The sequence below is a fragment of the Poecilia mexicana genome, unplaced genomic scaffold, assembly GCF_051168715.1.
Source record: "Poecilia mexicana isolate PSO_F unplaced genomic scaffold, ASM5116871v1 scaffold_5, whole genome shotgun sequence".
Taxonomy (NCBI): domain Eukaryota; kingdom Metazoa; phylum Chordata; class Actinopteri; order Cyprinodontiformes; family Poeciliidae; genus Poecilia; species Poecilia mexicana.
In genome coordinates, this window is record NW_028263374.1 from 29,939,165 (window position 1) to 29,966,714 (window position 27,550).

Genomic DNA, 27,550 nt, shown 5'->3' on the forward strand with positions numbered 1-27,550 from the left:
AACTCAGGGAACCACAGCTGGTATGTTGATGTTGGACACAGTGAAGACTGGATGCTTGGTGTTTTTGCAGAATCTGTCCAGAGGAAGGGAGACATAGAGTCTGGATTGTTGGTTTTAGGGTTCAGTAAAGGTAAATACTCAGCATGTTCTCCATCAGCTCCTTTCACATTTCTCTCAGTCCAGAAGAAACTGTAGAGGATCAGAGTGAATCTGGACTGGGACTGAGTAAAGCTGTCGTTCACTGATCTGGACAGTAACACACACACACACACACACACACACACGCACGCACGCACGCACGCACACACACACACACACACACACACACACACACACACACACACACACACACACACACACACACACACACACCTTCACTGAAAAGACACTCATGATGAAATAAAAATCCTGCCAATGAAGATCTCAGTATTCAGACAGCATCTCTGATCTTCTCAGCATGAAGAACACAAAGTCTAAATAAAACCTTATTTATGAAATCACAAGAAAGCTGAGAGGTTGATCATGTTTACTTAAAGAACATCTCAACAGACTGCTAGTTGGATGAAGCCATTTAGTTTCTGATCAGTGCCAATAACTCTCAGCGTTTCTGTCTGATTTCATCTCTGCTGCTCATCACCATGGAAACATTCTGGGTGATATTAAGTTTCTGTTAAATAATATTTTTGTTCATATGAGGTGAGAAGATCTTTGTTTAAAGATAGAAACTTTTCTTCATGAGACTGGAAGTTGATTTCAAGTGTGAAAATAAAGAGTAAACTGTTCCAGTGTGTCTGTGTTACTGGGAGAACTGGAAACCAGCAGCAGCGTCCTCCACAGAAATGAAAATAATTCATATAATAGCAAAAAATAATCAGGCAAAAGAAATGTTTTCTAAAGCAATTTCTTTCAATAAAAAAATTAGGAAACTTTAACAAAAGCTGCATGTGTGTCTGTGCCTGGTGAATTTTTGGTTAAAACATGTTTGTTCTTTATTTAGTGAAGTTACTCAAAGTGGGTGGAGAATCCAGAGATTTTACTCAAATAAAAAGTGCAGTGTAGGAAAAATACTCAAAGTGCATTTTTTTTACTTAAGTAATTGTAACTTGTCACAACCCAACTCTGCTCAAGATTAAACATAGAAATCTGAAAATTTGACATTCGTGAAGCAGTTCCCCAGTCGGCCTGCAGGGGGCGGTGCTGATCCTGAACCAGACAAACACACAGACCAGAGTTCGGTTCGGTACAAATGTTTATTCTGATACAAAGAGCGTGACTGTGACGGCAGAACCAGCGGAGCTTGTTGGTCCAAATCTACAAAAATAAAATGATTTCAGTAGAAAACACCAGACAGCTGTTTGGCCTTTACATCCTCAGAGTTTCTGTTGCTTTGATTTCCAGTCTGCAGGAATCACAGAGCTGATGACCTATGACCCTCAGCGAATGGAGGCGCTCAGGCAGCCGGCCAATCAGGTTCCAGCTCAGATTTTTAACAATTTAAACAGAAAACTGAAGCCAAGTGTAACTAAAAATCCTCTGATTTCACATTTTTATCCCCTTTTCTGAAAGTTTAAAATATTTTTTAATTTTTTAACATAAAAATCTCACTAAAACTGTTCATATGTCATTTATTTTGAACATGTATTTTTTCTTTTTGTATTAAGCAATCTGAATGTTCCCCTTTGCTGTCGTTTGTTAGTTTTCAGAAATAATCATCTTTTCTATAAGCAGGGCTGTAAAATTTTCACACCCCTGTTAAAGTCACTTTTTGTGACATCGAGCGGTGAGTTCTGAAAAATTTAATGTGACATTTATCTTGAAAAAACAAGAACCTGCATGAATAAATTTTCACACCCTCAATCTAACAGTTTCCTCCCATGAAATCGTTAATTAAATGTTCTGACTGGATATTTGGTCTCTGAGATGATGGAAAATAAAATCCTTCAGCTTTCTAGCACATCAGTGTAATATGCCCTTCTCCTGACTGATACCTTTAAACCGTCTGACCCTGAGGAACATGAGCCGATGTGAGGAAGATCCCAGCTTAGCTTTATTTCAGGTTCATCAGATTCACCTGAACACTAGAACTGGACCAGAACCTGCTAGTTGGACAGTGTGTAAACTTGACCGTGTAACTACAGATTTATTGGTTTTGTTTTCCCCACTAAGATTAGTTTGTGTTCCAGGTGAATTTTTCAGGATAAACGTCATATTAAAGGTGAATAAAGTCGGCTTTTGCCTCACAGGAAGTGCATATGTTCACAGGAGTTTGAAAACCGTTGAAGTGTCTCAGCTTCATCATCAAACAAATCGACTTTATCAACATTTTACTGATTATGAGCCGTAACCTGAAAATCCTCCCAGTTGAACTGGAACGTTTCCAGTCTGTGGCGGCGTTCAGACAGGTCACATCCAGTGATTAGTGAGCAGTTCCAGTGAGCACATGCTGCTACTGATTGGCCAAAGGAGAGTGCCTTTGACAGGAACCGAGGTCAAAGGTCAGCGGTTTCTCTGAAGCCGCTGCTGGCCGGTCCAGCAGAATTGGTCCAGACCTGCTGAACGGGTCGGGCTGCAGGGGAACACAGCCTGTAACAGAGTTAGCTTCCTCAACAAGCGCACCATCACCGTCCTCCAGAACCAGCACCAGTCATGTTTGGCACAGAAAGCAGCAGGTCAGAGGTCAGATCGGACCTTCATAGCAGAGTTCAGGTCAGCCGAACGCTCTGAGTTCTAGAACGATTCTGAACGGGTCCGGTTGGACTCTGGAGCAGCTTTCAGTCCAGATATCGGACCAGTCCTCATTTCCTCACTACTTCTTCTCTGTTTGGATCAGCGGTTCTCCAGAACCTCCCTAAGGTCCTCCAGGTTCTGTTTCTCTGTTGGATTGAAAAGGACTGAATATCAGCCAAACTCCAAAAGAACCGTCTGGAAGACCTGCAGGAAGAACTGCAGAACCAGTACACCCAGAACAGAAAGAGGAAGGAACCGGATCAGAGGAAAGAACCGGGACCGGATCAGAACCTTTGAATACTGCTGTTTAACATCCACACTGAAATCTGTTCTGACCCCAGTGAACTGTCCGGTCCGGTATGGCATAAACAGAACCAAACCCGCTCTCCTCAGACGCTGGGAGGTTCTGGCTCAACTTGAAACTGGACCCAGTAAAAGGCTGTCCTGTTGCTGCCTGAATGTAAATCACTTCCTGTTATCAGTGGAAACATCAGAGGTTCTGTCCCAGCTCTGTTGGAGCCCGGATACAGAGACCAGAACCAACTGACCCAGGAGGTTCTGCTGGTTCTGGTCGGGGTCAACCGACCCTTTAATTTGACCTTTTAAAGCGTTTCAGCAGACGCCTGCTGACAGTGTTTGATGATGATGACCTCAGAGCATCAGAGCCCGTTGCTATGACAACAGCTTCAGGAGAGGTCAGAGTGAAGCTGTGAGTTTGTGGTTAAGGAAAACAGAACCAGCGCTGGGTTCTGGTCGGACTGCTGTCTGGGCAGTGACCTCTTGACCTCAGAACTGGTCCGTTCATACAGCCTGGAAGAGAAGCGCCCGCTCCTCCCTCTCCGCCACCAGGATGCTGGGCAGTGGCGGCAGGGAGCCGTTGGGCAAGGTACCGCCCGTCCTCAGGTAACAGGAGACGATCTTCTGGTCCAGACGCAGCTGGCGGGGGACGCTGTCCAGCGGCTTGGGGTCCAGGTCCAGGACTGAAACGGAGGAGGAGAAGGCCTGAGGTCTGAAGTCCCTGAGACGCTTCTGGGAGGAGAGGCTGTGGAGGAAGAGGAGGGTTAATGACGATGCTTTAACTTGCCGTCCATAGCCACCACAACGCTGTGTTGACTAAATGAAACCTGGAGATGCAGAAATTAATAATTTAGCGCAGTGCGCCACAGCAAGGGGAAAGTAACGCAGAAAAGCCCTGAAGAACAACTCAAAATAATTTGCATTTTTCTTTTTTCTCGCTGTCCGAGTCTGCTACCGTACAAAAACACATGTTGCCATAGTAACTGAAAACTACCCCAAAACCACGCAAATATTACCCAAACAAAGTCCGTTGCAGTTTTATGTTTCCATCCAGGCTTGATGTTTATTTTGCGATTGTTAATAAGAGATCGCTGTGGTGGCTAATTTGCCGCAGCAGTAGCTAAACTATCACAGCGGTGGTTGATTAGCTCATTTAAACACCTGCTCTACTGATGATCGGTCTCAGTGTGTTTTTTTGTTGTTTTTTTTGTTTTGTGTTTTGCTTAACTCAACCGAAATACGCTGAATTCGCAGCACCTTCATACATTAAGGTGGTCAGAGTCAAGCTAGCATAACTGACTTCCATCTCCCTTGCTATTATATAGACCCGGTTCTGCAACGGGTCTATATAGAAATAAATATAAATGTGTTTACTTGGGGTGCAACAATACATATATCTGTTATGAACCGTTCAGTGCAATGCTCTTGGTTCGGTAAGCACTAAACAGATTTTTAAAAATTATTTGATCAAGAAGATGCGCTCTGTGTTGAAGGCTCAATGGTTCTGCGTTCGACTACTCCACCTAGGCTGCATTATCGAGCACAGATCCGCTGAGCATTCAGATTAGTGAAAGGCTAGCTAGCTGCAACATGGCTACTGCCTCTACTATACCTGATATCGAAGCTCCTCCACCATCATCATCATTCAGATCTGCCGTTTGGAATAACTTTAGCTTTCATGCCAAGTCGTGGACAAAAGCACAACGCTTGACTACATCGGTAGGAACACAAAGAATATGACTGTACATTTACGCCGACATCACCCGGTGTGAAAACAAGTAGAACCAGACAAAGATTAATAACAAGCAGACATGCTGCAAACTTGATCCCAGTCATTTAGACAGACATTAGTGCACGATTCAGAGGGAAAAAGAAATGGACCGGGTGATCGCTCTGTGCAACCCTTTTCTGTTGTATAAAATATGCTTGAGCCTCGTTACAAGATTTATTCACAAACATATTTCACCGATACGCAGTTCCTACCTTGCATAACAAGACAAAAGTAGAATTAGAGACTTATTTGCCGTTTCAGCAACATTTAATTTACAAACTGCACTTCTGGGGTTAAATAAATGTTTAATTAATTTCAATAAATTATACGTTGAAAAAAATATTGAATTGTGACACTAAAGCACTGAACAGAACAGTGAATTTTATGTATTGTTGCACTCCTGATCAACCAAACTATCTATAGACCAGTAGCAAAAGACCAGTTGGGTTGGACAGAAGTTTCTGTTCATTCCATGAATGAATATCATCTTTCAGGTCAATCTCCATCATTAGAATTAATAAAACAGTGAACATCCAGGCTGCAGACTAAAGGCCTCAGCTCTGATTTAACAGACAAAGGTCTTACTCTTCATCATCGTCCTCTTCCTCACCACTGGGAACCAGCGTAACCATGATGGAGCAGTCCTTAGCTGTCATGGCGATCCGGTACTGATGGACCTGGAGAGAAAAAAAAGAACTAGACTAAAATTGACTGAAAAGTAACAGAAAATCTGAGAAAAACTTTAACTGTATCCTGAGTGTCTGAGTTTTACTTCAGGAGCAGAGAGAGTGGATCTGATGTCTTACAAACGGGACAAAGTTATTTTATCAACTAGGACATAAAACCAATTGGTTCTTACTAATTATTACAAGATTGAACAGCAGGTTGATGGTGTCATCAGTTATTTATCGGAAACTAAAACCGGCCACCGATAAAAAAGCTAAACAGAACCTTAAGCAGGAAAATTTTTTTACTTTAGATGTGAACTTTGCCGAGGTCAGCTGATTATTCCTGAATGAGAATCAAGATGACAAAGTGAAATCAGTTTATTCTACCATCTTTATTACAGGTTCTGTTCTGATCAAAGGTTGAATTCTGGACTCTGGAGTGAAGCACGCCTCAAATGCAAGACACACAGCAAATTCATCAGGTTTAAGCTCCGCCTACCCGACACACCTGAACCAAAGCAGGAAGCAGTTTGTGACTTTTGGTTCCTTCAGAGAGACTCTGCTGCTTCAAGCTGCTCACACTGAAGGTGAGTTGGACCAAAACACTCAGAGTCACTTTGAGGGAAGTTAGTAGAGGAGGGAGGGAGCCGAGACTGACTGGACCTTCTGTGTTTTCAGCTTCACTCAGAGACAAAATGGCTTCCAGATCAGAGGAGGATCTCTGCTGTCCGGTCTGTCAGGACGTCTTTACGGATCCGGTTGTTCTGTCATGTAGCCACAGCTTCTGTAGGGAGTGTCTGAAGAGCTGGTGGAGAGAGAAACCAGCAACAGAGTGTCCAGTTTGTAAGACCATATCATTCACCAAAGATCCTCCTCGTAATCTGGCTCTGAAGAACCTGTGTGAATCATTCCTACAGCAGAGAGACCAGAGAATCCCAACGGATCTCTGCTCTCTGCACTCTGAGAAACTCAAACTCTTCTGTCTGGACCATCAGCAGCCAGTTTGCCTCGTCTGCAGAGATTCAGAAAAACACTCCAAGCACAGATTCAGGCCCATCGATGAAGCTGCTCAGCAACACAGAGAGAAACTGAAAACATCTCTGGAGCCTTTAAAGAGGAAACTGGAGATGAAGAAGGAAGTTAAAGAGGAGTTTGATCAGACAGCAGAACACATGAAGGTCCAGGCCCGACACACAGAGAGGCAGATTGTTGAGCAGTTCAAGAAGCTTCATCAGTTTCTGGCAGAGGAAGAGGAGGCCAGGCTGGCTGCACTGAGGGAGGAAGAGGAGCAGAAGAGAGGGATGATGAAGGAGAAGATGGAGGCTCTGAGCAGAGAGATAGCAGCTCTTTCAGACACAGTCAGAGCCACAGAGGAGGAGCTGAGAGCTGCAGACGTCTCATTCCTGCACAACTACAAGGCTGCAGTGGAAAGAGTCCAGCGCTGCCCCCTGCTGGAGGATCCACAGCTGCCCTCAGGAGCTCTGATAGACCAGGCCAAACATCTGGGCAACCTGGCCTTCAACATCTGGAGCAACATGAAGGGCATGGTGACCTACACTCCTCTGGTTCTGGACCCAAACACGGCAAATCCAAAGCTCCACCTGTTTGAGGATCTGACCGGTTTGATTTATGGAGAGGAACAGCAGCTTCCTTATAATCCAGAGAGGTTTAATGACTTGTGGCGTTCTGTCCTGAGCTCTGAGGGTTTTAACTCAGGGAACCACAGTTGGGATATTGAGGTTGGAGACAGTGAATACTGGGAACTCGGTGTGTCAGCAGAGTCTGTCCAAAGAAAGGGAGACAGAGCGTCTGGCTGGTTGGGTATCGGGTTATATGAAAGTAAATACTCAGCATGTTCTCCACCAGCTCCTCTCATATTCCTTTATGTCCAGAAAAGACTCCAGAGGGTCAGAGTGAATCTGGACTGGGACGGAGGAAAGCTGTCGTTCTCTGATCTGGACACTAACACACACATACACACCTTCACACACACCTTCACTGGCAAGATGTTTCCATTCATTGCCACTGATAATATAGTAAAAATCCTGACAATGAATATCTCAGTGATGAAACAGCAGCTCTGATGTTCTCAGTATGAAGAACGAAAGTTCAAATTAAAGCTGCCAGCAGCCTCATACGGCTCTCGCAGCTCAGCGCCTCTCATAGCAACCGCCAGCTATCATAAACACTCTCCCGCTCCCGTCCACTAGGGGGCGCATTTGACAAATCTTCCAAATAGACTCAATGCGAGTCCAGCAGCATGTCTTAAAAGTTTGGCTGAAACCCAACCTTCAAGACAGGTCGGGTCTTGAAGGTCGAAGTATTGGCGAATACTTCCTGTAGGCACACATTATGTTTGCTTATCAGCAGTTAGTGAATACAGTTTCAATCTTAGATTACAAACAGGGTGAAACAGGATAATCTGCAGTATTTTCTCTCTGTTGGGTGTAAAATTGGCTGTCAGAGACTTCTCTGTATGTCTTGGGAAATTGTAGAAGTGTTGCGATGTTCATGCCTCTACAATAAAGTAAGGTCAATGCCCAGGGTGATTTGAATGTTGCCAGGTGGCGCTGTTGAGCCGTTTTTATTGCAAGTTTTGCGATGACCTTAAAATACTCAAATTTCACGCAGGCCTGATGCGACCATCATGTTTGGTGAGTTTTCAAATATGTTAAGGCCTCCAGAAGCCCAGTTTATTTGACTTTGATCATAAACTCTATGATTCACTGCGCTGAGCTTAATAAAACCTTATTGATCAGACCAGACCAATAAGCACTGCAGAAGAAAACTCAGAGGTTTTCATTCCATCATCTCAGCAGATCTTTAGTTTCTGCTATGGTTTTGAGAAAGTCTATAGAAATTATTGATCTGGAGGATAAAACAGTTAGTGATGGAGTGTTTGACACTTAAAATCTTCAGGATCAATAAAGCGTTTCTCTCTGACGTCATCCCTGCTGCTCATCATCATGGAAACATTCTGGGTTTAGTTTCTGTTAAATGACACTGTTGTTTATTTTTGTTTAAAGAGCAAAACTGGAATTTGGCTTCAAGAGTGAAAATAAAGAATAAACTGTTCCAGTGTGTCTGTGTTACTGGGAGAACTGGAAACCATGTGACCTTGGCAGCAGCGTACTCCACAGAGCCGTCGTCCTCCATCGAACATTTCTGCACTTTCTCCAAGAAGTTCTGGTCGTACGGTCCGTCTATCTGGAGGCCAGTCCTGATGCAAACAGACAGAGACGTCAGAGTCCAGGTCTACCTGCAGGGACAGGTTTTCCTTCTGGTTCTGGTTGGCCGGGTTCTACCTGTCCTTGGGGAAGTCCTGCAGGTGTTGCTCCACTCGGCAGTACAGAGGATAAAGTCCTTCGATGTCCAACGAGTCCAACATCTGAGTCTGAAGGATTCTGGACAAAATGTTGTTGGTCGGTAAACCTTGAGATCCTGCATTACAGAGAGACGGGTTTGTTAAATCAACCTAGAAATGGTTCTGGTTTCAGGTCCGGTTCCAGAGAAGTTCATCAGGAATTCTGCTCCTCTGTTTTATCTGTAACATCAGGACCTGGAAGATGCTGCAGAACCAAAACCTTTGGAGGAACCATACTAAAATCTGAACTAAACTCCTGTTTCAAATGTCTCGGACCAGAACCAAAGGTTTTGTAGTTGAGCTAGTCCCAATGTGGATCAGGTTTGAACTTAAAATTATTTAAGAGCTTCCAGTAACACTTAAGTTATGTTTCTGTTCCATAAAAACGACCAAATAGTTATTTTTGTGTCATGCAGCTTTTTAATTAAATCCTTCTATCTGTTACACCATCTGGTGTGGGTCAAAGGTCACCGGCATATGAATGTTTCTGTCTGTGTTCATTTGTAAATTTTATTAATAAATAACTTATTAATTAATAATAAGATGTTTGTAAATACATGACAGAAATCAACACAAAGTCACCATCTGCCTGTGTTCCTGTTGATTCTCATCTGGGGAAACTGAACAGATACTGACCTTCCATAACAAACTTAAATTACAAATAGTAACTATGAAATGTTGAGGTTTTTATTTTAAAAATGCTAAAAAAAAAACTAACTTCTATCACTGAGTTCCAGCAGAACTTTATGTCCTAATTCGACAATAATGTGCTTGTTAAACATGAAGACTTTTGTTGAGTATGTTTAAGTCTTATTTCAAAAGTCCTGATTTTCTGCGTTTTTGTTTTCTCAGTCTTGAAGCTGTTTTCCAGTATTCCATTTTGTTTCCTCATATGCTGTTCATTAATTTGTTTTGATCCTTCACTTATTCAATATTTTTATTTTTCTTAGGAGTTAAATTGCATTATTGGTGTAAATTTGAGTTATATAGCTAATAAACTCTCAGTGAATGGTGTGTGTCTATTGTGGTTTCTGTGAGGAGGTTCTTCCAGAAGCGTTACATTTATTCCTTCATGAGAGACTAGCATGTTTACTCTGATGGTGCCCCAATTAACTAAAGCACATGTGTCAAACTCAAGGCCCGCGGGCCACATGTGGCCCACCATGTCATTTTATGTGCCCCCCCCAGCATTTTATAGGCTGATGATTGACTTAAAATAGGTTTTGAGCATGAACTGACTACAAACTACATCTCCCACAATGCATTCCGATTGTTGCCAGCCAACATTACGGCTTCTCGCCACTAGAGAGCAGCAGAGTCACCTCAAGCTGCTTATTGATTTTCCCAGCAAATAAAACTGAGACATCGACAAGCTAACATCAAAACGTCCAAGAAAAGAAAAAGCGATTTACAAGTAAGACTGAATGAAGATGTGTGAGTTGGTGTCAGGGCGGCAGGTGGCGCTAGACTTTTTTGTTATCTGTTATCTTGACCGACAACATAAAAAAATCGGTCATGTAGTATTTTTATCCGTGAAATTACAATCATATTAACATCGGCTATTTAGTCGCATTTTATGCGATTTAGTTAATATTCACCGTGAATCCAGATCCCATTACAGATTAAGCAGATAAATGTATCTACATTTTTCTCGTAGTGACAAAAACCACTGACTGAGGCCCCAATAACTTTTAATAAATTAAACTAAGCGACTTCACTTAAATTAGCATCACTTCACCCGCTGGGGTCTGAACAACTTCCTCCTGGTTCCCATCTGCAGAAAAATCTGCGGTAATTCATCAGTCAGTTGGATCTGTCTGATCCAAACAGATCAACTGAACTATGTGAGTGTTTTACCCTGAGCGGTCCGGTGTGCGCTTTTACCAGGATTTATTTTATTTTATTTTATTTTTTTCTGCTGGATGAGTTACTTCCAGCGGTTTCTAATTCTTCGCAGTCCGCAGTGGTTGAGCAGCGGACTGCGCACGTTACAGTCTAATTAACTTTTGCATCGTCATTTATTTCCTCAAGATAAACTACCGGCTTCTCAAATGGATTAACACAACGTTGCATTCTCTTTAGTTTTCTCTGGTCTGTAATGGAGACTTGAATTTAACACGTCATTTCAACCAAAGGTTTGTAATGTGCTTAAAAAACAAAAATTAATTTTATTTTTTTAGCCATGACTCTGTAGAACCATTTTAAAGTGTTGATTTTATTTTTGAAATGTTGATATTATTTAACCATTATTTATTTTGAAGTGTTGATTTTATTTTTGAACCATTTTTTATTTTGAAGTGTTAATTTTATTTTTGATACATTTTTTATTGTAAAGTGTTTGTATTTTTGAACCCTTATTTATTGTAAGGTGTTGATTTTATGTTTGAACCCTTATTTATTTTGAAGTGTTGATTTTATGTTTGAACCCTTATTTATTCTGAAGTGTTGATTGTCTGAAAGACCTTACACATGAATTGCCCCATATGGGGTTTGAACTGATGACCTCAGCATTACCAGCACGGTGCTCTAACCTGCTGAGCTAACTCACCTACCTTATAAACTGTTGAGTTTCCATGGATTTAAGAAGAACTCACATGATCTTACCACAATGAAGATTTGATAAAAGTGCTTATATTCCAATGTTTTTCAAAACAACATACATAATATTTTATTTTCCAGAGATTTTGTATTTTTAAGTGTTGATTGTATTTTTGAACCATTATTTATTTTTGAAGTGTTGATTGTATTTCACAGATATTTTTAATTTTAATGTGTTAATTTTATTTTTGAACCATTTTTTATTTGTAAGTATTGGTTTTATTTTATAGCCATTTAGTCAAGTCTCTGCAGAACCATTTGTCTCTGCTAATGACATCTTTAATACAATTTTTTGATCCCAGGCTTAGTTTACTGACTGTAATGTGAAATTGGACACAAGTATAAGTTTGACAGTTCACCAAGTTACTGTGCTCTCTGAGAGGATCTGTGATATAAATATTTGACATTGTTCCATGCCAATTGTTGACGTTAGTCTAACAAAATGTGGATCATCTACCAGGAACACTACAGAGAGCATGAGTTTCTGTAGTGTAGTGGTTATCACGTTTGCTTCACATGCAAAAGGTCTCTGGTTCAAAACCAGACAGAAACAGATTTTGCATGTTCTATTCATCACAGGTGTTTACTAAAGGTCAACAAGGTTCTGTGGTGTCATGGTCTGTACTCTGAATCCAGGCAACTGAGTGCAAGCCTCAGTTGAAATTTTCATGTTGCATCTCACATCATCAACTTTGGAACCTCAAACTGAAACAAAGCAGAGAAGTTCAGTTTCTGTAGTGTAGTGGTTATCACGTTTGCTTTACACACAAAAGGTCTCTGGTTCGAAACCAGACAGAAACGGTTTTTGTCAGTTATGCATCTCTTGGGGTGCAGTGAGACAAGAGCCTTCCTCTTTGGTGATGGTTCATTTGCCAATCGACTTCAATGTAGGCTTCTTTGAAATCGAAGCTACTTTACTTCAATTACCAATTGGCAGTTCAATGGTGTAATGCAAATGTGTCAAACTCAAGGCCTGCCGGCCACATGTGGCCCCCCAGCATTTTATAGGCCATGGAAACTCAAATGCAATATTTAAAACTTCAATACATAAAATCAGTTATTTAACAATATGAGGTGGTGCTTAATTTATTTTTAACATTGTATTTTTATACATTTATGCTGGGGCTGCCCAAGTCTAGTTTTCCAGAGCTACCATCTGCAGCTTTAGATGGTTCCTTCTCTAACACACCTGGACCATTGACTCATTATAAGCCTCTACAGAACTGAATGAGGGAAGTCAACCTTTTGTCTGGGGTGTTTTAGCAGGGATGCCCTCCTGATCTGTACCGTCAATGTGGCCCGTTGAGGGGGGCCAATAAGCTGAAGTGGCCCTCGGTGGAATTGAGTTTGACACCCCTGAACTAAAGGAACTAATTTCATGAATTATTTCATTAATAATAAATTACTTAACATAACTATTACTGTGTGTTAAAAAACTGGGTTCCCGGTCAAAAAAGTGGTCTTCTTCCACTCTGTTGTTTCCATTCTAACAGGTAAGTTTATGTTGCTTTAATGTTAAATTTGGAAAAACCAGATAAAGAAAATTCACCTTCACCTTTGAACAGATCACAGATTTCTCTACAAATAAAAAGTTAAACTTTGTTTCTAGGTGAAAGCAGGTGGAGGAGATAAATTTACCAAATATGTAAAAAAAATTTATAAATGTTACACTCTGCAGCTTTAAGTTCTGATGATGTTTGAGAACAAACTGACCGTGGCGAATCCGCTCCCTGTTAAACAGACTGGCCTCGCAGAAGCTCCGCCCCTCTCCTGTCCTGTCGGTCACCTGACCTCCGTCTCCTCCTGCGGCGCTCAGCAGGGCGTTCCCCAGGACCTTCAGACACAAAACCAGCCATTAGCGCCGACTGACACCAGCAGCTTCAGGCAGAGCCGTACTGGACCGCTGCTTCACCTGTATGAAGTCGTTCAGGACGGCTTTGGTGGTCATGTGACCATTGACGCGGTTGTTTCCACGCAGGAAGTAAGGTCTGAGGTGATGCAGCAGAGAATTTGTGTCGGGCGACTCGTCGCTACCCTCCTTACTGCTGTAGATACACTGACCACCCTGAAACCCAGAACCAGCTGTTAGTCCAGTTGGAATAAATACAAAACACAATCAGCAAAGTTAGCTGGAAACAAGAGAAGAAAACAGCTTAAAAACATAATTTATTAAAACACGAAGGACCAGGAACATCAGAGAACTAAAGTTTGGCTTCATACCTTAAATACTTTGAGGTTATTCTGAGGTTCTTCTATCAGGTGTCTGATAGCGAAGTGCATTCGCTGTCTGTTTCTGCACAGAAGAAGAAGAAGAAATCAGACTGCGACAGAATGCAGAACAAAAAGACGGGACGGTTCTCTGAAAACCCATGGGACAGTGAATGCATCGTCAGTGAACTCACCCTGAGAACAGGTCCAGGGGACAGTACAGGCTGCGTCTCTTCCACTTCCCGTTGGCCACCTGAGCAGGTGAGACAGAAACAGCAGAGCTGCTGGTGAGAAACCAGAACAGAACTCTAACTGGTCCCAGTGGTCCAGTGACCTGGTTCTGCTCCGCTCTTTAGCTGAAACATCTCTCCTGGGTTCCTGGACATTATTTAGTTTTTCATTTTTTCAGAACTCTGATAAGTGGATAGTTACTTCTTCTTTTGTTTTTAACTCTAATGAACCTTTTAAACTAAACTCAGTCATTTTATCTCCAACATCAGATTGAAATGTTCTGATGCTCAGCTGGTTGTTATTTGCATCTTCACCACTAGATGTCAGCATTCCTTCAGCACAGCTCTTGTGGTTTAATGAGGAAGATGCAGTAAAACCTGTCTGACTTCAGTCAGGAGGATTTCCTGTCCATCAGAGCAGAAAGAGAGACAATCTGAGAATGTTCTCCAGCCGACAGGAGGAACATGTTTACGTTCTTCTGCAGCTTTCCTCCGAGGAACCAGCTCAGAAACAAACAGAGCAGCTTTTGTTTTTAGATCAGACTGATACAGCTTTGCATTCTGCATGTCTCAGAACAGAGGCATTGATTCACCACAGGCCGGGGTGGATCAAACATCAGAACGCGCGCGCGCGTGTGTGTGTGTGTGTGTGTGTGTGTGTGTGTGTGTGTGTGTGTGTGTGTGTGTGTGTGTGTGTGTGTGTGTGTGTGTGGTGCATGTGTGTCCTGCAGGCTCTACCTTGTAGTGCTGGTGCATGCAGTAGCGACACACTCTGGTCTTGATGTCCTTGCTGACGTGTTTGGGGGACGGCAGGAAGCCACATTTAGGCTGAAAACAGAATCAATCAAATTTATTTGCAGGGCACATTTCATCAGCAAGGCAGTTCAAAGTGCTTCACATCACAAAAACACAAAAATACAAAGTCATAAAAAGAACATACATTAAATTTAGTCAAGTATCAGCAGTACACATCAAATAGAGCAGAACCAGAAACAGAAGACCTGAGAGGTCTGGAAGGCTGATCCAACAGCAGCAGATGTTAAAGCCATTCAGTAGTTTATAAACTACCAGCAGTATTTTAAAGTCTGTCAGTGGAAGGAGTTTAGAACTGGGAGATGTGCTCTATGTTCCTGGTTTTAGTCACTAACAGAGCATAAAGCAGCATCTTTCTGGATCAGCTGCAGCTGGAGGACTGACATTTTAGTCAGACCTGTGAAGACGCTGCTGCAGTAATCAAGAGAAACACATGGATGAGTTTCTCTAATGCTGAGACCTTAGTCCTCTGATCTTGGAAACATTTTTCAGGCGATAGAAGGCCGACTTTGGAACTGCCTTTAAGTTTGAAGGTTCAGGTCAGAGGTCAGCCTGATTGCTGGTTTCCAGCTGTAGTGACTTTAGTTGACTCTAAATCGTTCCTCTTTACATCCAAAAATAACTTCAGTGACGCTCTGACTCACTTGGAGCGTCAGTCTGAGGGAAGCATGGCGGCAAGTCGTACCTTGATCTCGATGCAGAGGGGCGGGGTCGGCGTGGGCTGGTGAAGGGTCGGAGACGTCAGGTTGGGCAGACACAGAGCGCAGCCGCTGTAGATGTCCATGACTTTATCACAGCGCCAGGCTGAAACAGAAACACAGACTGTGGGTTCAGGTCCTGATCAGGGTCCAAACGGGCCTCCGTCTGGTTCTGAAGTTACACCCGTAGGTGTAAATCCCGGGGGGGCAGGAGGGGTCCAGACCCCACTCAATCTTGGAAAAGTCTAGAATGGTCCCCCCAAAAGAAATCATGAAAGAAACCCTTGTATTTAAACAATATCAATATAAAAAGGCAATGGAAACAAAGAACGAAGTAAATCTGCTGTTCATCTAAGAAAAGAATAAGAATCAAGCTTAGGTCCCCCCCACACTATTGTTAGAACAATGGTTCAGCCCAAAGTGTATGAGGAGCAACAACTGCGGTGCTGAATGACACAGGCTCCATTAGAGCCGCTGAAGTGAGGAGCTAGCTGTTAGCTGTTAGCTGTGGCTCTGCAGCACTAACAAAAAACCCTCCAAACCCTCCTAAATACTTAAAGCAAAAGACAAGTAACACGATTTATTGACTTTCACTGCTCAATAGGAAGAAACACATCAACAATAAACAGTTCGTTATTTCATTACTTTGGCTGAATGATGATAAACTGGCACCTTATGCCTTGGAAATCAATACTAGCTAAACTGCTACATTGCTTTCATAGTCGTTGCTCCTTTTTCTGTTGAAGGAAGCCAATATTTCAATTACATTTAGCTCTCCAACTCTTACTTTAATAAGAAGAGCTTGAAACTGGAAGGAGCGGCTGAGCGTTAGCGATAGCCAACAGCTCAGTATGGGAGCAGAGAGCAGAGGGGCTACAAGAGCTGACAGTAAAACAAAATAAAGTATGCCTTTATTTCTCACCATCTTCAACATAGAGCCTTTAAAACCACAAAATAAAATCTGGATATTTTTCTAGAAAACTCTGGTGCTGAGCCTTAAGTTTAAATTATGATACTTCCCAAATATTCAATTCCTACATATTTATAGGTTTTAACATGAAAAAAAGAGAAAAGTTTAAAGCAACTTAAGTTATAATTTAAATAACACGACTTGTATGCATTGAGAACCACGGCAATAAATCAATATTTATGAGGAATTTTATTAAGTGGAGTTACTTATTAAAACTTGTTTTTATTTAGAGCCTTAAGTTTTTGTAAAGGTGTAACAGAGATTAGATCAGTGACTCTGAACCAAACTCAGATCTAAGCAACATTTGAATCTTAGTTTGATTTCTATAGGTCTCAACAGATTGTTTACTGAGAAAAACACTTTTGTTATTCATTGCTACTTACTAGTCATTTTTGATGGTGCAGCTTGAACAACAAACTTAAACCGCATTTTACTATAATTTTGCCGACCCCACCAAAGTTGCTCTTAAAAATCTCCCTGTTTATGGTCCCCCCAATAATGAGATGGGATCTACGCCCTTGGTCTCACCTGGTCTCTGATGCTGAATCTTGATGGATAACTGTCGAACGAACTCCAGCGGCAGTCTGACCACTTCCTACAGACCAAATGAAGACACAACACTTCAAGTTCAACGTCAAACTGAACTTCAAATCATAAATCTGATTTGCAGCATCACTGAGCAGCTTGATGCTAATCAGGGTGTACAAAACTTTTACCATATGAGCCAAAATTATTCAGGCTAAAAGTCCTCAATGGTCAAAAATACAACAGAGTATTAGGGCAAGATTAGGAGATATCTTTAAAATAACAGAGTAAAATCATAATATTGCCAGAAAAAAGTCGTAACTTTAAGAATAAAATCATAATTTTAGGAGAATAAAGTCATAATCTAAGAGAATAAAGTTGTAATTTTAGGAGAAGAAAAAGTAATATTAGGAGATTAAAGTCGTAATATTACCAGATTAAAAACAATGGATAGTGCATTTTCGACCCTCCTGGCTCAGGAGAGTCAAATATGCGCAAACATTCTTTAACTGCTAACAAGGGGCCGCAGAAAATCAGCCCACGGACCACAAATGGCCCCTGTTCCCCAACTTGAACACACCCATAGATCTGAACCATAACCAGCTGGATGATCTGCTCTGTCTCTCCAAACAGAAAACTTTTGGGTCAAACTCTTCCAAAATAATGACAGTTAAATCAGTTTTCACTGTAAAATTAGAGGGGTTTTTTTGTCTTTTTTTAAAAATATGATTGATGATTTGTAAAAGTTGTGTGTATTACCCCACTGTGGACGAATTTTTCCCCCAGCAGGCAGCTCATGACGTTGGAGGTGAAGTCCACGATGTTCTGGATCTGCCTGAAGGCCTGCTCCGCCGTCTGCAACACAACATCCTGCTGTCAGCGCTGATGTCAAACCGTCCACCAGGGGCGGAGCCACCCGTCCCCAGTGACCTCACCAGTTTGCCGCCCATGCAAACGGAGCTCCAGCGGACACCAGGCGGGCCCGGCAGAACGTGAGAAGGATAATGAAGGGAAATGAGGTCTGATGAAAGTAAAATCAGCACCGGGCTTCATGCAAATAAAAGAGAAGAAGAAGAAACGCTGAACTGCAGCTGCAGCTGCAGAGAAACTGGAACTGAAAACTGTTTCCGTTTCAACTGAATGTTCTGGTTCTGCAGGTCAGAACACAGTCAGAACCAGAGAGCCAGGGAAGGGCATTCATCATATTGTTTATGTGTCGTAAAAAAATTTCAGTGTCATTTTATTTCAAGGGATGTGCAGAAGAGTGACATAACAAGTCAAGTTTGCAATTTTAATGCAAAGTTGCATTAAAATTGCCAATTTTGCATGAGAGGAGGTCATTTGCAGACTTTTTTTTTTCTTTTGGAGTAATGGCTTCTTACTCACTGAGCGGCCCATTTTGGACCAGAACCCGTCTCTTTCTGACCCGTATGATGGTTGGACATTCGCATTATGTCTTTCTTTGCAATAATAGTTTGAACAGATGAATGAGGCTCCTTCAAGCATCTAGGAACTAGAGGTGAGTCTCCAATAACTTATATGTCTCAGTTAACCTATCAGAAGCTTCCAAAGCTGTGACATCATCATCTGGGCTTTCCCTCATTGGTTAAAGAAACAGTAATCAAGTAATCATTCTGTATACTTCAGATTAAAATAATCTCTGACATTTTCTCTTATTTTTGAGGCTTTTAGCTAACGAAAATATTTTGTTGATTCTGACATGAAACCAGAGAAGTTTGTTCTGATTCTGGTCTGTATAACAGAGACAGATCTAGCATTTTGGAACAACATGAACAAATCAGAACCTCCCAGAACAAAGTGGTTCTGGTGCTGGTCAGAAGAACAAAGAGCAGCTTTACCTGAGGAGGGTTCTCAGAGTCTTCTGCTGGATACTTGAGGAGACGTAAAACTCGGCAGTGCTGCAGGAACAGAGAGAAGTCCAGTTAGGATTCAAACATAAGAGTCCGACTTTCATCAGCAGAACCGTCCTGAAGCAGCAGAACTGTTCTTCTAAACCCACTGAACCTGATTTATGTTACTACAGGGAATCTTTCAGCCTCCCTGAAGCAGAAAGAAGGCTGTCCTGATCTGGTTCTTTTTTCTGGATGTTGAGCCGGGCTGATTTAGGTTTTGTCGGCTCTAGCGGCCTTTATTTGACAGCTGTCAGATAGGAAAGCGGATTGGGAGAGCCAGACAAAGGTCAGGAGGAAAAGGTCAGGGGGCAAAGGTCAAAGGGCCAGGACTCGAACTTGTGACTGACGCCTCTGAACAAACTCAAGCTTTGGGTTTGGTTGAAGTGAACTTTGATTTGATTTGAATGCATATGTGAACGCCAAGCAGACCAGAGACCACTCCAAAAGCAGGAAGTGGACTACAGCGCAGGGCATTCTGGGTGAGAAGACAACCAAGACAAATGTGCTAGCCAAGCGCTAGTAGGAGAAATGAGTCATGGTAAAAAAAGTCCTCCAACCGCTAAAATCTGATGCCACTCTGCAAGGAGGGGAACAGGTTGCTCAAAAGGTTTGGTTGAATTGACTCAGAGCAGAGAGAAAGAGAACCGCAGCAGCTGGAGATGGAGCAGATGATGCACCTTTGGTCCCAAATCAAACCGAATCTAATGGACTATCAGGAGCCATGTCTGTCCCTTATTTGTTGTCTCTCCCCAGGATTAAAAACATAACAGTTACTGAAAAACACAACAAAATTATTTAAAAAAAAAAGGCTCAACAAATTTTGAGTGGCTGAGTGATCCCTTATTTGGGGTTATAAAACAAAACAGAGCAACCAAGAACATGTATAAGAACTCATTCATCCAAAATGCAATAACGTTTCTGAGTTGTTAACCGTGACGTTGTGTCCAATGCTGGTTTGTGATACTTTTTATCTTGTAATATTTTTCACCACCATGCGAAGCCAAAGGCAAATTTCCACATGCATTTGTGGACAATAAAGATACTTATTATTAATAAATCATAAAGTTTAACAGAGAGATCCTGACTGTCCAGCACCACGGACAGAAGCCTCCCACAGTGTTTACTTACTCTGGACGACTGATGGTCCGCTGTAGACGACAAGTTACTATTGGTCTTTGTCACCATTTGAACAATTTTTAAAATCCCATTATAATATTTTATTTCAAACATAAGGGAATCAGCCCAGCCAGAGAGTTTTAGGCATTTTTCCAACAGAAACTGCCCTCTGGGTAACAGCGTCCTGTGTGACTTAATAACATAGTTAAGTTTACTTAGTCTCTGCTATGCCAAGTGTTGAGACGCTTTAGGATTTCCATTCTTAACACAAGCAAAACAGCTTTTCTTGTTAAACATGTTTTGATATTCTCCTTGTGCCGTAATTTAAATGTCTAACTCCATTAGACAGTATGGCTGAAAAACGTATCACAACATAAGCGTTTTATATCAGTCGATTTATAATTATTGATTAGCTTATTGGTTTTAAATATCTGCCAAACTGGTGTTCTGACCTTTCCGGTTTTATCCACAGTTTTCACTGCATGCAGTTGTTTATCTTTAAGCAGTTATGAGGCACAATGGCAAAACGTGAAACTGCTGCTGTGCAAGTTACTCAACAAGTTGTTGCTAGGTAACCAGAGTGAGTCAGTTGGTTGATTCCACACCAACCTTGATTGAGAGAGAATGAGTGGGTAAAGTCTCTGCCTACATCTCCCAGGATGCTGATCATGTTTCTATTGCCATATTTCTTGTTATTGACTAATTGTCCAGGACTAAATTTCATTGTCGAAAAATATGCAGTTTCAAGTGTTTCTTTTTCTCCCGTTGCCATGGCAGATTTGCCTTCGATTGATGATTCTATACTCGCGCTCATGCTTAACTCAGAGCTAGCTTGAATTGAGTTACCCAGTTGATCTCTTCTGTTCTGAAACCAAAAACCATGAGTATCACAGAGCTGGCTAGGTTTATTCAGAGTATTTGTCTTCTACTCAGGGTTTTTAGCGATGACTGAAGGTAACCGTGCAGATGAAAGGTCTGGTATTTGTTCATCATGTCAGGTCTATAAGATGAAATGTTGGAGATAAACATAGTGGAAAAACACCAGCAGCAGGAGGAATGTCTGACATAATCCTATCCGGAGCACCATGATGGATCATATCAAGGCGGTTCCTCAGGCAGGTTCTGACACGGACTCCCGTTTTTACACACAAAGACTCAATTTCACAACGCCTGGGAGTGTCATGGGAAAACCTGGAGCTGCAGCTTGGGGCTCGATGGGGATTCAACACCACCAGAAACCTGCTGGGAAAATGTTCCCAGAACAAACATCCCAATTTAGCCCTGCTGGAAACCAGTAAGCAACACAGTCAGTTTAGAGACAGCCAGGTAAATTCAGATGAACGCAAACTTTCTCTTCCTGAACTTTTTGTTCTCACATCAATGACCAGCAACGCAGCATAAAGAAACCTGACACCAGGTGAGATTCACCTGGCGTAAAAAACAAACAGAAAAACTCTCCAACATGAAGCTAAAACCATCTGCTGGGACGTAGTTTCACACCAAGCCACCGGCCCCAACTTCCTTTCTCAGGAACTAGTGGTGACTTCAGAACTGGGCCCAACGGACTCACATCCCACTTTCACAACTCCACTTCTTCTTTTATTATCATTTTATTTTGTTATATGTATTTTTTTCCTTTTTTAACAAATTTACTCATTTATGTTTTTATTTTATTTCTGTTTTTTTACTTTAATAACTTTACTTATTTTTTAATGTTATTGTTTTCATTTACTAATTTTTTTATTATTATCCTTTGCTACTTGTATATTTTTAAACGTTGCAACTTCACTTCTTCAATTGATTGTTTTTATTTACTGCTATGTTTTGCTACATATTTTTTAACTCTTCAACTTCAATTCTGGTTATGTATTTATTATAATTATTAATTAATAAGTTAATTAATGTATTTTTATTAACTTCTAATATTGTCCAGGTTAAAGGAGGACCAAAATTGTGTATGTGTGTATGTATGTATATATATAATTTTTTTTTTTTTTTCTTAAACGTGTTTTTGTCAAGTTATATATATAAAGTTAATCATTTACATTCAAGAAATATATAAATTCAGGGTTTCCCCCAGTGTATTATAAGCCTGGCGGCCTGCCATGCTTTACTAGCCCCGCCGCCAGGCTAAGCGTTGCTTGTTTACGTTTCTAGGGGGAAAAAAAAAAATCGTTTTTTTTTGTTTGTTTTTTAAAGCCGGGCTGCAAGCGTCTCTTTTGCTCTTAGCATTTCACTAGCAGAGCAGATTGATTCCTAAATGATAGGTTTATAATAGACAGGTTTATGCATTTAAACCCGACAGCGCGGACCAATCACACCGCTGGCGCCTCTGCGCTTTGCCTCGCGTGCCGCTGCTTTACCTCAGCGGGATCGCGCGCGCCTCCTTTCACTCAAACTGGACTCAGGCTGACCTGTATGGATATTTACATCAACTTACTGTGAGGAATTATGATCCTTTGGAGAACTCTAGGTAAGAGTTTAAAACCCGCCGCATTAGCTCTGGTTGCGCAGCTCAATGTGAATCGCAGGAATAAGTTGTAGCGAATTCAGAGGCGCGTTGTGGAGCGGCGAGAATGATTTATCTTTGTGAACGAACAATTATATGCGGCGTTTCCATCTCAACACGCTGCCCAGCTTGTGGCTCTGTGTCTGTCTACCCTGTAAAGTTTGTCTGTGGTCCCTGTTGGCCGGAGCGTTTGTGGATAAGCAGCGCTAACCTGGTCATGCATGTTCAGCCCGGTGAGGAGCTTTAACGCTCTCCTCGGAGTCACGCGCAGATTTTATATTATTTTTAAGTATTATTTTAACGGTTACACCATGCATCAAACCATATCAAATGCGTTGTCTACTTAAGAGTTAATTTAAGACTATCGAGTTTGTGGGACGAGTCTGAGAAACTCGTTCCATAAACTCGACCAACCAGAATAGTTTCTGTGACGCTTATTAAAAACTCAACAGACACGAAATGAAAGAGCTACTAAAGCCACATTAGCAGCATTGAATTAAATCTCCTGTTTGTTGCGCATTTCAATGTCACATGCTGTTCTTATTTGTTTTTTTCTTTAATTATGTAAAGCACCTTGAAATGCCCTGCTGCTGAAATGTGCTATACAAATAAAATTTGATTGATTGATTTCTGCATAGTGCAGCAGATTGCCTCATCATGCAGGGCTGGTCCAAGGCTGTATGAGGCCTTGAGCAGAATCTGACTTAGGGGCCCCTTTTGTTGCTAAAAATATCAGCACCTCTAACAGCTTCTGTGTTAGATTTAGTGAAATATGGGAGAAGGGAGTAGTTTAATTGGCCAACCTAAAAAGCAATAAGTTATAACCACAGTTTACTAAATTGGATTTGTAAATTCAAAGACTAAACTCAGAGCATCAGATTGTTACTATGGTAACAAAACAATCTAACTGTGAATATTGTTCTTTGAAGTTTTACAAAGTAAACTTGCCAGCTCCTTAAAATCTTGTATTTAAATGTTAAACAATTTAAAAACATTTAATTTATGTATGCCTAAACAATTGAATCAAATTTAACAGCATTGATCATCTCAATAAACAAGTGTTACATTTATGTATCTGTGGTCTGTTTTAAAGTATTAGTGTTTAAGGGGCCCCTGAAGCTCTTGGGGGTCTGATGGAGCTGCTGACTTAATTTGGATTAAACAGAAATGCAAATTTGTTGTTTTTAAGACTAGTTGTGGGTTTAAATAGCATTTCACTCGAGATCTTTTCCCGTAACATATAAATTACACAGTAATGCTTTTACATTTCCTGTCAACTTAACATCTTTTAATACAAAACACGGTGAACCACCGGTGGACCGACTCAACGCCCCGACCACCGGGCTTAGCAAGTTTTCTGGGGGAAATCCTGAAATTATATACATTTCTTGACAAATGCATGTTTAAGAAAAAGGACAAACAAAATACATATTTCTTGATGAAAACGTATAAGGAAAATAAATATATTTCTGCTTTTATTTTTACTTATGTCAGTTTTGATCCTCCATATATATGAATGTAACAGCTAACTAAATGCAAATTAAGGTCTAATTTGGATATTTCTGGACTTTTAAGGCTAGAAACAGAGAATATTATTTGTCAGGTTCCTCAGGTCTGAGTTCATCGAAAGCAGCCGGCGGTCGGTCTGTAGCTACAAGCGACGGCAGTGTTTTAGAAATGGCCGCCTGGTTTCAAAGCAGCGTGAGAAGCGCAGATCGTGTTGGAGCAGCGTTCCCCCATCGGGTCCTCAGGCACAACGCTTCGCATGTTTCAGATGTTTTCTGGCGTGAGCTCCAGCAGAGAAACATCCAAAGCACACAGGACCGTTTCCCCCGACAACCACAGGGTCCAGTTGGGCCACAGGGTAGAACGGGATTACATCAGCAGGGCGCCAATTCGTTCAGGGGAGCAAAAGAATTTTATTAAAATTTTTTTTAACAAATATATATTTTGCCAACATTGTTATATAAAACTCTGTGGCCCATATGAGTTGCAGTGATATTTGGGGATTTTTATGACCATAAATAATATTATGAATTTAATGTTAATCATTTTATATTTTATTATGATAATGATAACAATAAGAACTTTATTTATTGTTACTTTTTTAGGTAACTTTGGTGGCATATGGAACAATCATAGCTCCAACAACACAAATATTGTAATATGCGTCATTTGGACCCTGGTTACGTAAAAGAAGTTTTATTTGTGTCACTAACTGATCACATTAACCACAATTAATCATATTTTCAAATTTATTGATACTCCCAATGAGAAAACTGTGAAAAAATAGTAAAATTAACATAATTAACTGAATTTTATGACAATTAAATTTTTCATCATGATAAGAAATTTATCACGATAAATGATAGAAGATACAATAAATGCCAAATACAATAAATGCCAAATGCTACATGAAGATATCATACTGGTAAGGAGATTTATATAATTGTAGTTTATTCTTTTTTGTTATGTTTGTCTGAAAACTATGAAGTCAAAAACTTGAGAGAAGCACAGCGACTTTCAAATTTCCAGGTTTTGTCACACTTCCAGGATCAAAACTGACATAATTAAAAATAAAGCAGAAATATATATGTTTTGTTTTTCTCTTTTCCTCATACGTGCGTTTGACAGGGAATGTATCGAAGGTTAGGAACACGAATTCATGAACATGTCCCTAACATTTCTTCGAGCCAACAGTAGTTAGAGGTCTTCAGCAGGAACATATTTCCTGTCAGTTAAAACAGAAGCAGGCCCACAGTGTCTGTTTGAAACCAGGGTTGGACATCAATCACTGTCAGAGCGGAATTAAAGATGATCCAGTTCAACCTGTTTGAACTTCAGAAACAAAAGATGTGAAAAATTTAAAAAGCAGACAATTATTCCTCCCAAGCCCAGTCTTACTACAGTTTAATGGGTTATTAAATATAACGTGTTTGAATGCAAAACTTTGTTCAAAAAAAGAGGAACAGAGGGATCTGAACAGCATGCTTCACCTTCTAAACCAGACGGGCCAGAACCAGCAGGCAGTGGATCTGCACTTCTTTTTTTAATTTTAATGTAGGCACCATGAACTGTCAGTTAATCCCAGAACATGTCTGTAACTTTAAAACCCTTCTGACCGTGAATGCATCATAAGGTCCTTCATCTGAACAACAGAAGACGGACCAAACCGGTTCCCAGTGATTCAGGTCCAGTTCTGATGTGACTCATAGTCTTCTGCACTTATTGCTCAACAACATGGTTAGTCTCTGGACGGCTCCGACTGCTCAGACACACAAGAACCAGACCATAAAAAACACTCTATTGAGAAATAAATGTCGGTTTTAATGTCAGATAAAAGTAAGAGCAGGCCTATTAAATCATTTCCATCAGCAGCTGATGGAAACACTGATGCTAAGTCCGTTAGCTTCCCAACAGCCCCGATACTTTGGTTTTTTTAATCTAAAATATGTCAAACTCCAAGTAAATCTGCCCGATGACACATTTAAACAAGATTGTGATGTAATAAAATAAATAAAAGTATTGTTATTCCGTTATATGAAGCTGTTTACATGACTTAACTAGCTTCAACCGTTGCAGCGGACGAGGGTGAAGTTAGCTTTCGATTCGAAGCTTCCGTAAAGGACTAGTCCACAGTTTCTAAAGACCCTAAACTTTCAAAAATCTGAAATACTGAAGAAAAATCAAACCAGGATTGAATTTCCTTTTGAGATTATTTGGAGGACCAAAATAAAACATTATAAGTTTTATTTTCATCCTTTTTAGGTATGTATGTTTTTGGTATATAGATCATCACATACACTTTTTTGGTGCGTACTTTAACAGTTAATGCACATTCCTGCATAAACATAAGAACTGATGATCTGTCAAAAAAAATCTCATTTATAATTCATATGATCTACTTGTGAAATATGGTAAAAGGACAAGTTTAAGTACGTTTGTTTTTATGAAACATGAGTCCAGAATCAACACGGATGTGTTTTTAAGATGGAACCGATGGTGTTGAGTTTGAAAAGGCAAAAGCAACTATTTCATACAGTTTTCCAAGAATATTAAAGTTTTAATTGGAGGAGGTATGTCTGTCAACGAAACATGAGGTTTAGTAATACTAAGTTTTGTATTAGAATATCAAAGAAAAAGCTGCACATACAGAAGGATGAAAATGTCAAGTTTATTAAAACTTATGCAATGTTAAATTAACTATAACTGAGCTCATGTTTGAAATAAAGAAAATAACTGAGTATTTTCTTAAAGTAATTCTGAATTTTGCTTTTCATGTCAGGTGTTAGAGAATTAAACCTGGATATTTAATTATCTAAAACTATTCACTTTTTCGAGACTCAAACAAATTTAAAGTAATTCCATACTTCTCAAGCAGTGTAGAAAAAATATAAACAATATTTATTCCCAGACCAGATGTACTTAAGTCTAAGTTTGGAGGTTCTAGGTTTGATCTAAGGCAGTTCTGAAGACTCTGAAATCACTATTTATAGAAATTTCAACAATCAAAATTAAGTTTAAGATAGTAAACTTTGCTTAGATAAAACTATAATCAATGCAAAGTATTTTTCTCAGCTTTGGTCAAACTAGTTGCTTTGGATTTCGTTGTAGACCGGATGCCTCAGGTTCCCTACACAGTGAACTAGCCCTTTAAAAACAGCTTCAAATCAGATGCTAACTTCAGCATCGTTAGCCTACTTACCTGAACATGGGAGACCACCAGGCTCTTGTTTCCTTCTCCGTGGTATTTCCAGTCATTTTCATCCATTCTGTCTAGTTCCATCACACCGCGGAGAGCCGACCGAACTCCTGACACACACCACACAAGGAATCAGGACGGTGCAAAGCCCGGACCCTGCTGGCTGCTAGCGGCGGACCGACAGACTGACACCCGGTGTTCTGTCAAAGTCCGTCCCTCTCAGAACCCCCGACCCCCCTTTCGAACACGCCTCTGACGTGCTGTTCTCGCGCGACCTTCTTAATTTGATGGATGCAACTGACATAATTAAAAATAAAAGCAGATATATATATTTAGTTTGTCCTTTTCCTTACAGATGCATATATTTCGCGTACATAATATATATATATATATATATATATATATATATATATATATATATATATATATACATACACGGAG

The 27,550-nt window shown here is 40.6% G+C and overlaps 2 protein-coding genes and 1 non-coding gene across 3 annotated transcripts; 2 read left to right on the forward strand and 1 right to left on the reverse strand.

Annotated features, from left to right (window-relative positions):
* Window positions 1–1,231: 1,231 nt before the first annotated feature.
* On the reverse strand, window positions 1,232–27,337 carry ippk (inositol 1,3,4,5,6-pentakisphosphate 2-kinase). The gene is made up of 14 exons (XM_088005872.1): window positions 27,113–27,337; window positions 18,729–18,788; window positions 17,629–17,724; window positions 16,873–16,939; window positions 15,362–15,480; window positions 14,602–14,691; window positions 13,828–13,886; window positions 13,646–13,718; window positions 13,338–13,490; window positions 13,139–13,259; window positions 8,769–8,904; window positions 8,581–8,683; window positions 5,381–5,472; window positions 1,232–3,769 (listed from the first exon to the last, which is right to left on the reverse strand). Exons 1-14 carry the CDS (start codon window positions 27,191–27,193, stop codon window positions 3,529–3,531), a joined length of 1,491 nt encoding a protein of 496 aa, XP_087861998.1. The 5' UTR covers window positions 27,194–27,337; the 3' UTR covers window positions 1,232–3,528.
* On the forward strand, window positions 6,115–7,708 carry LOC106909202 (nuclear factor 7, ovary-like). Its single transcript, XM_088005873.1, has one exon. The coding sequence runs from the start codon at window positions 6,159–6,161 to the stop codon at window positions 7,545–7,547; it is 1,389 nt and encodes a 462-aa protein (XP_087861999.1). The 5' UTR covers window positions 6,115–6,158; the 3' UTR covers window positions 7,548–7,708.
* Window positions 11,906–11,978, forward strand: trnav-cac (transfer RNA valine (anticodon CAC)). Its single transcript has one exon. It is a non-coding gene; the product is annotated as a tRNA-Val (tRNA).
* Window positions 27,338–27,550: the final 213 nt, after the last annotated feature.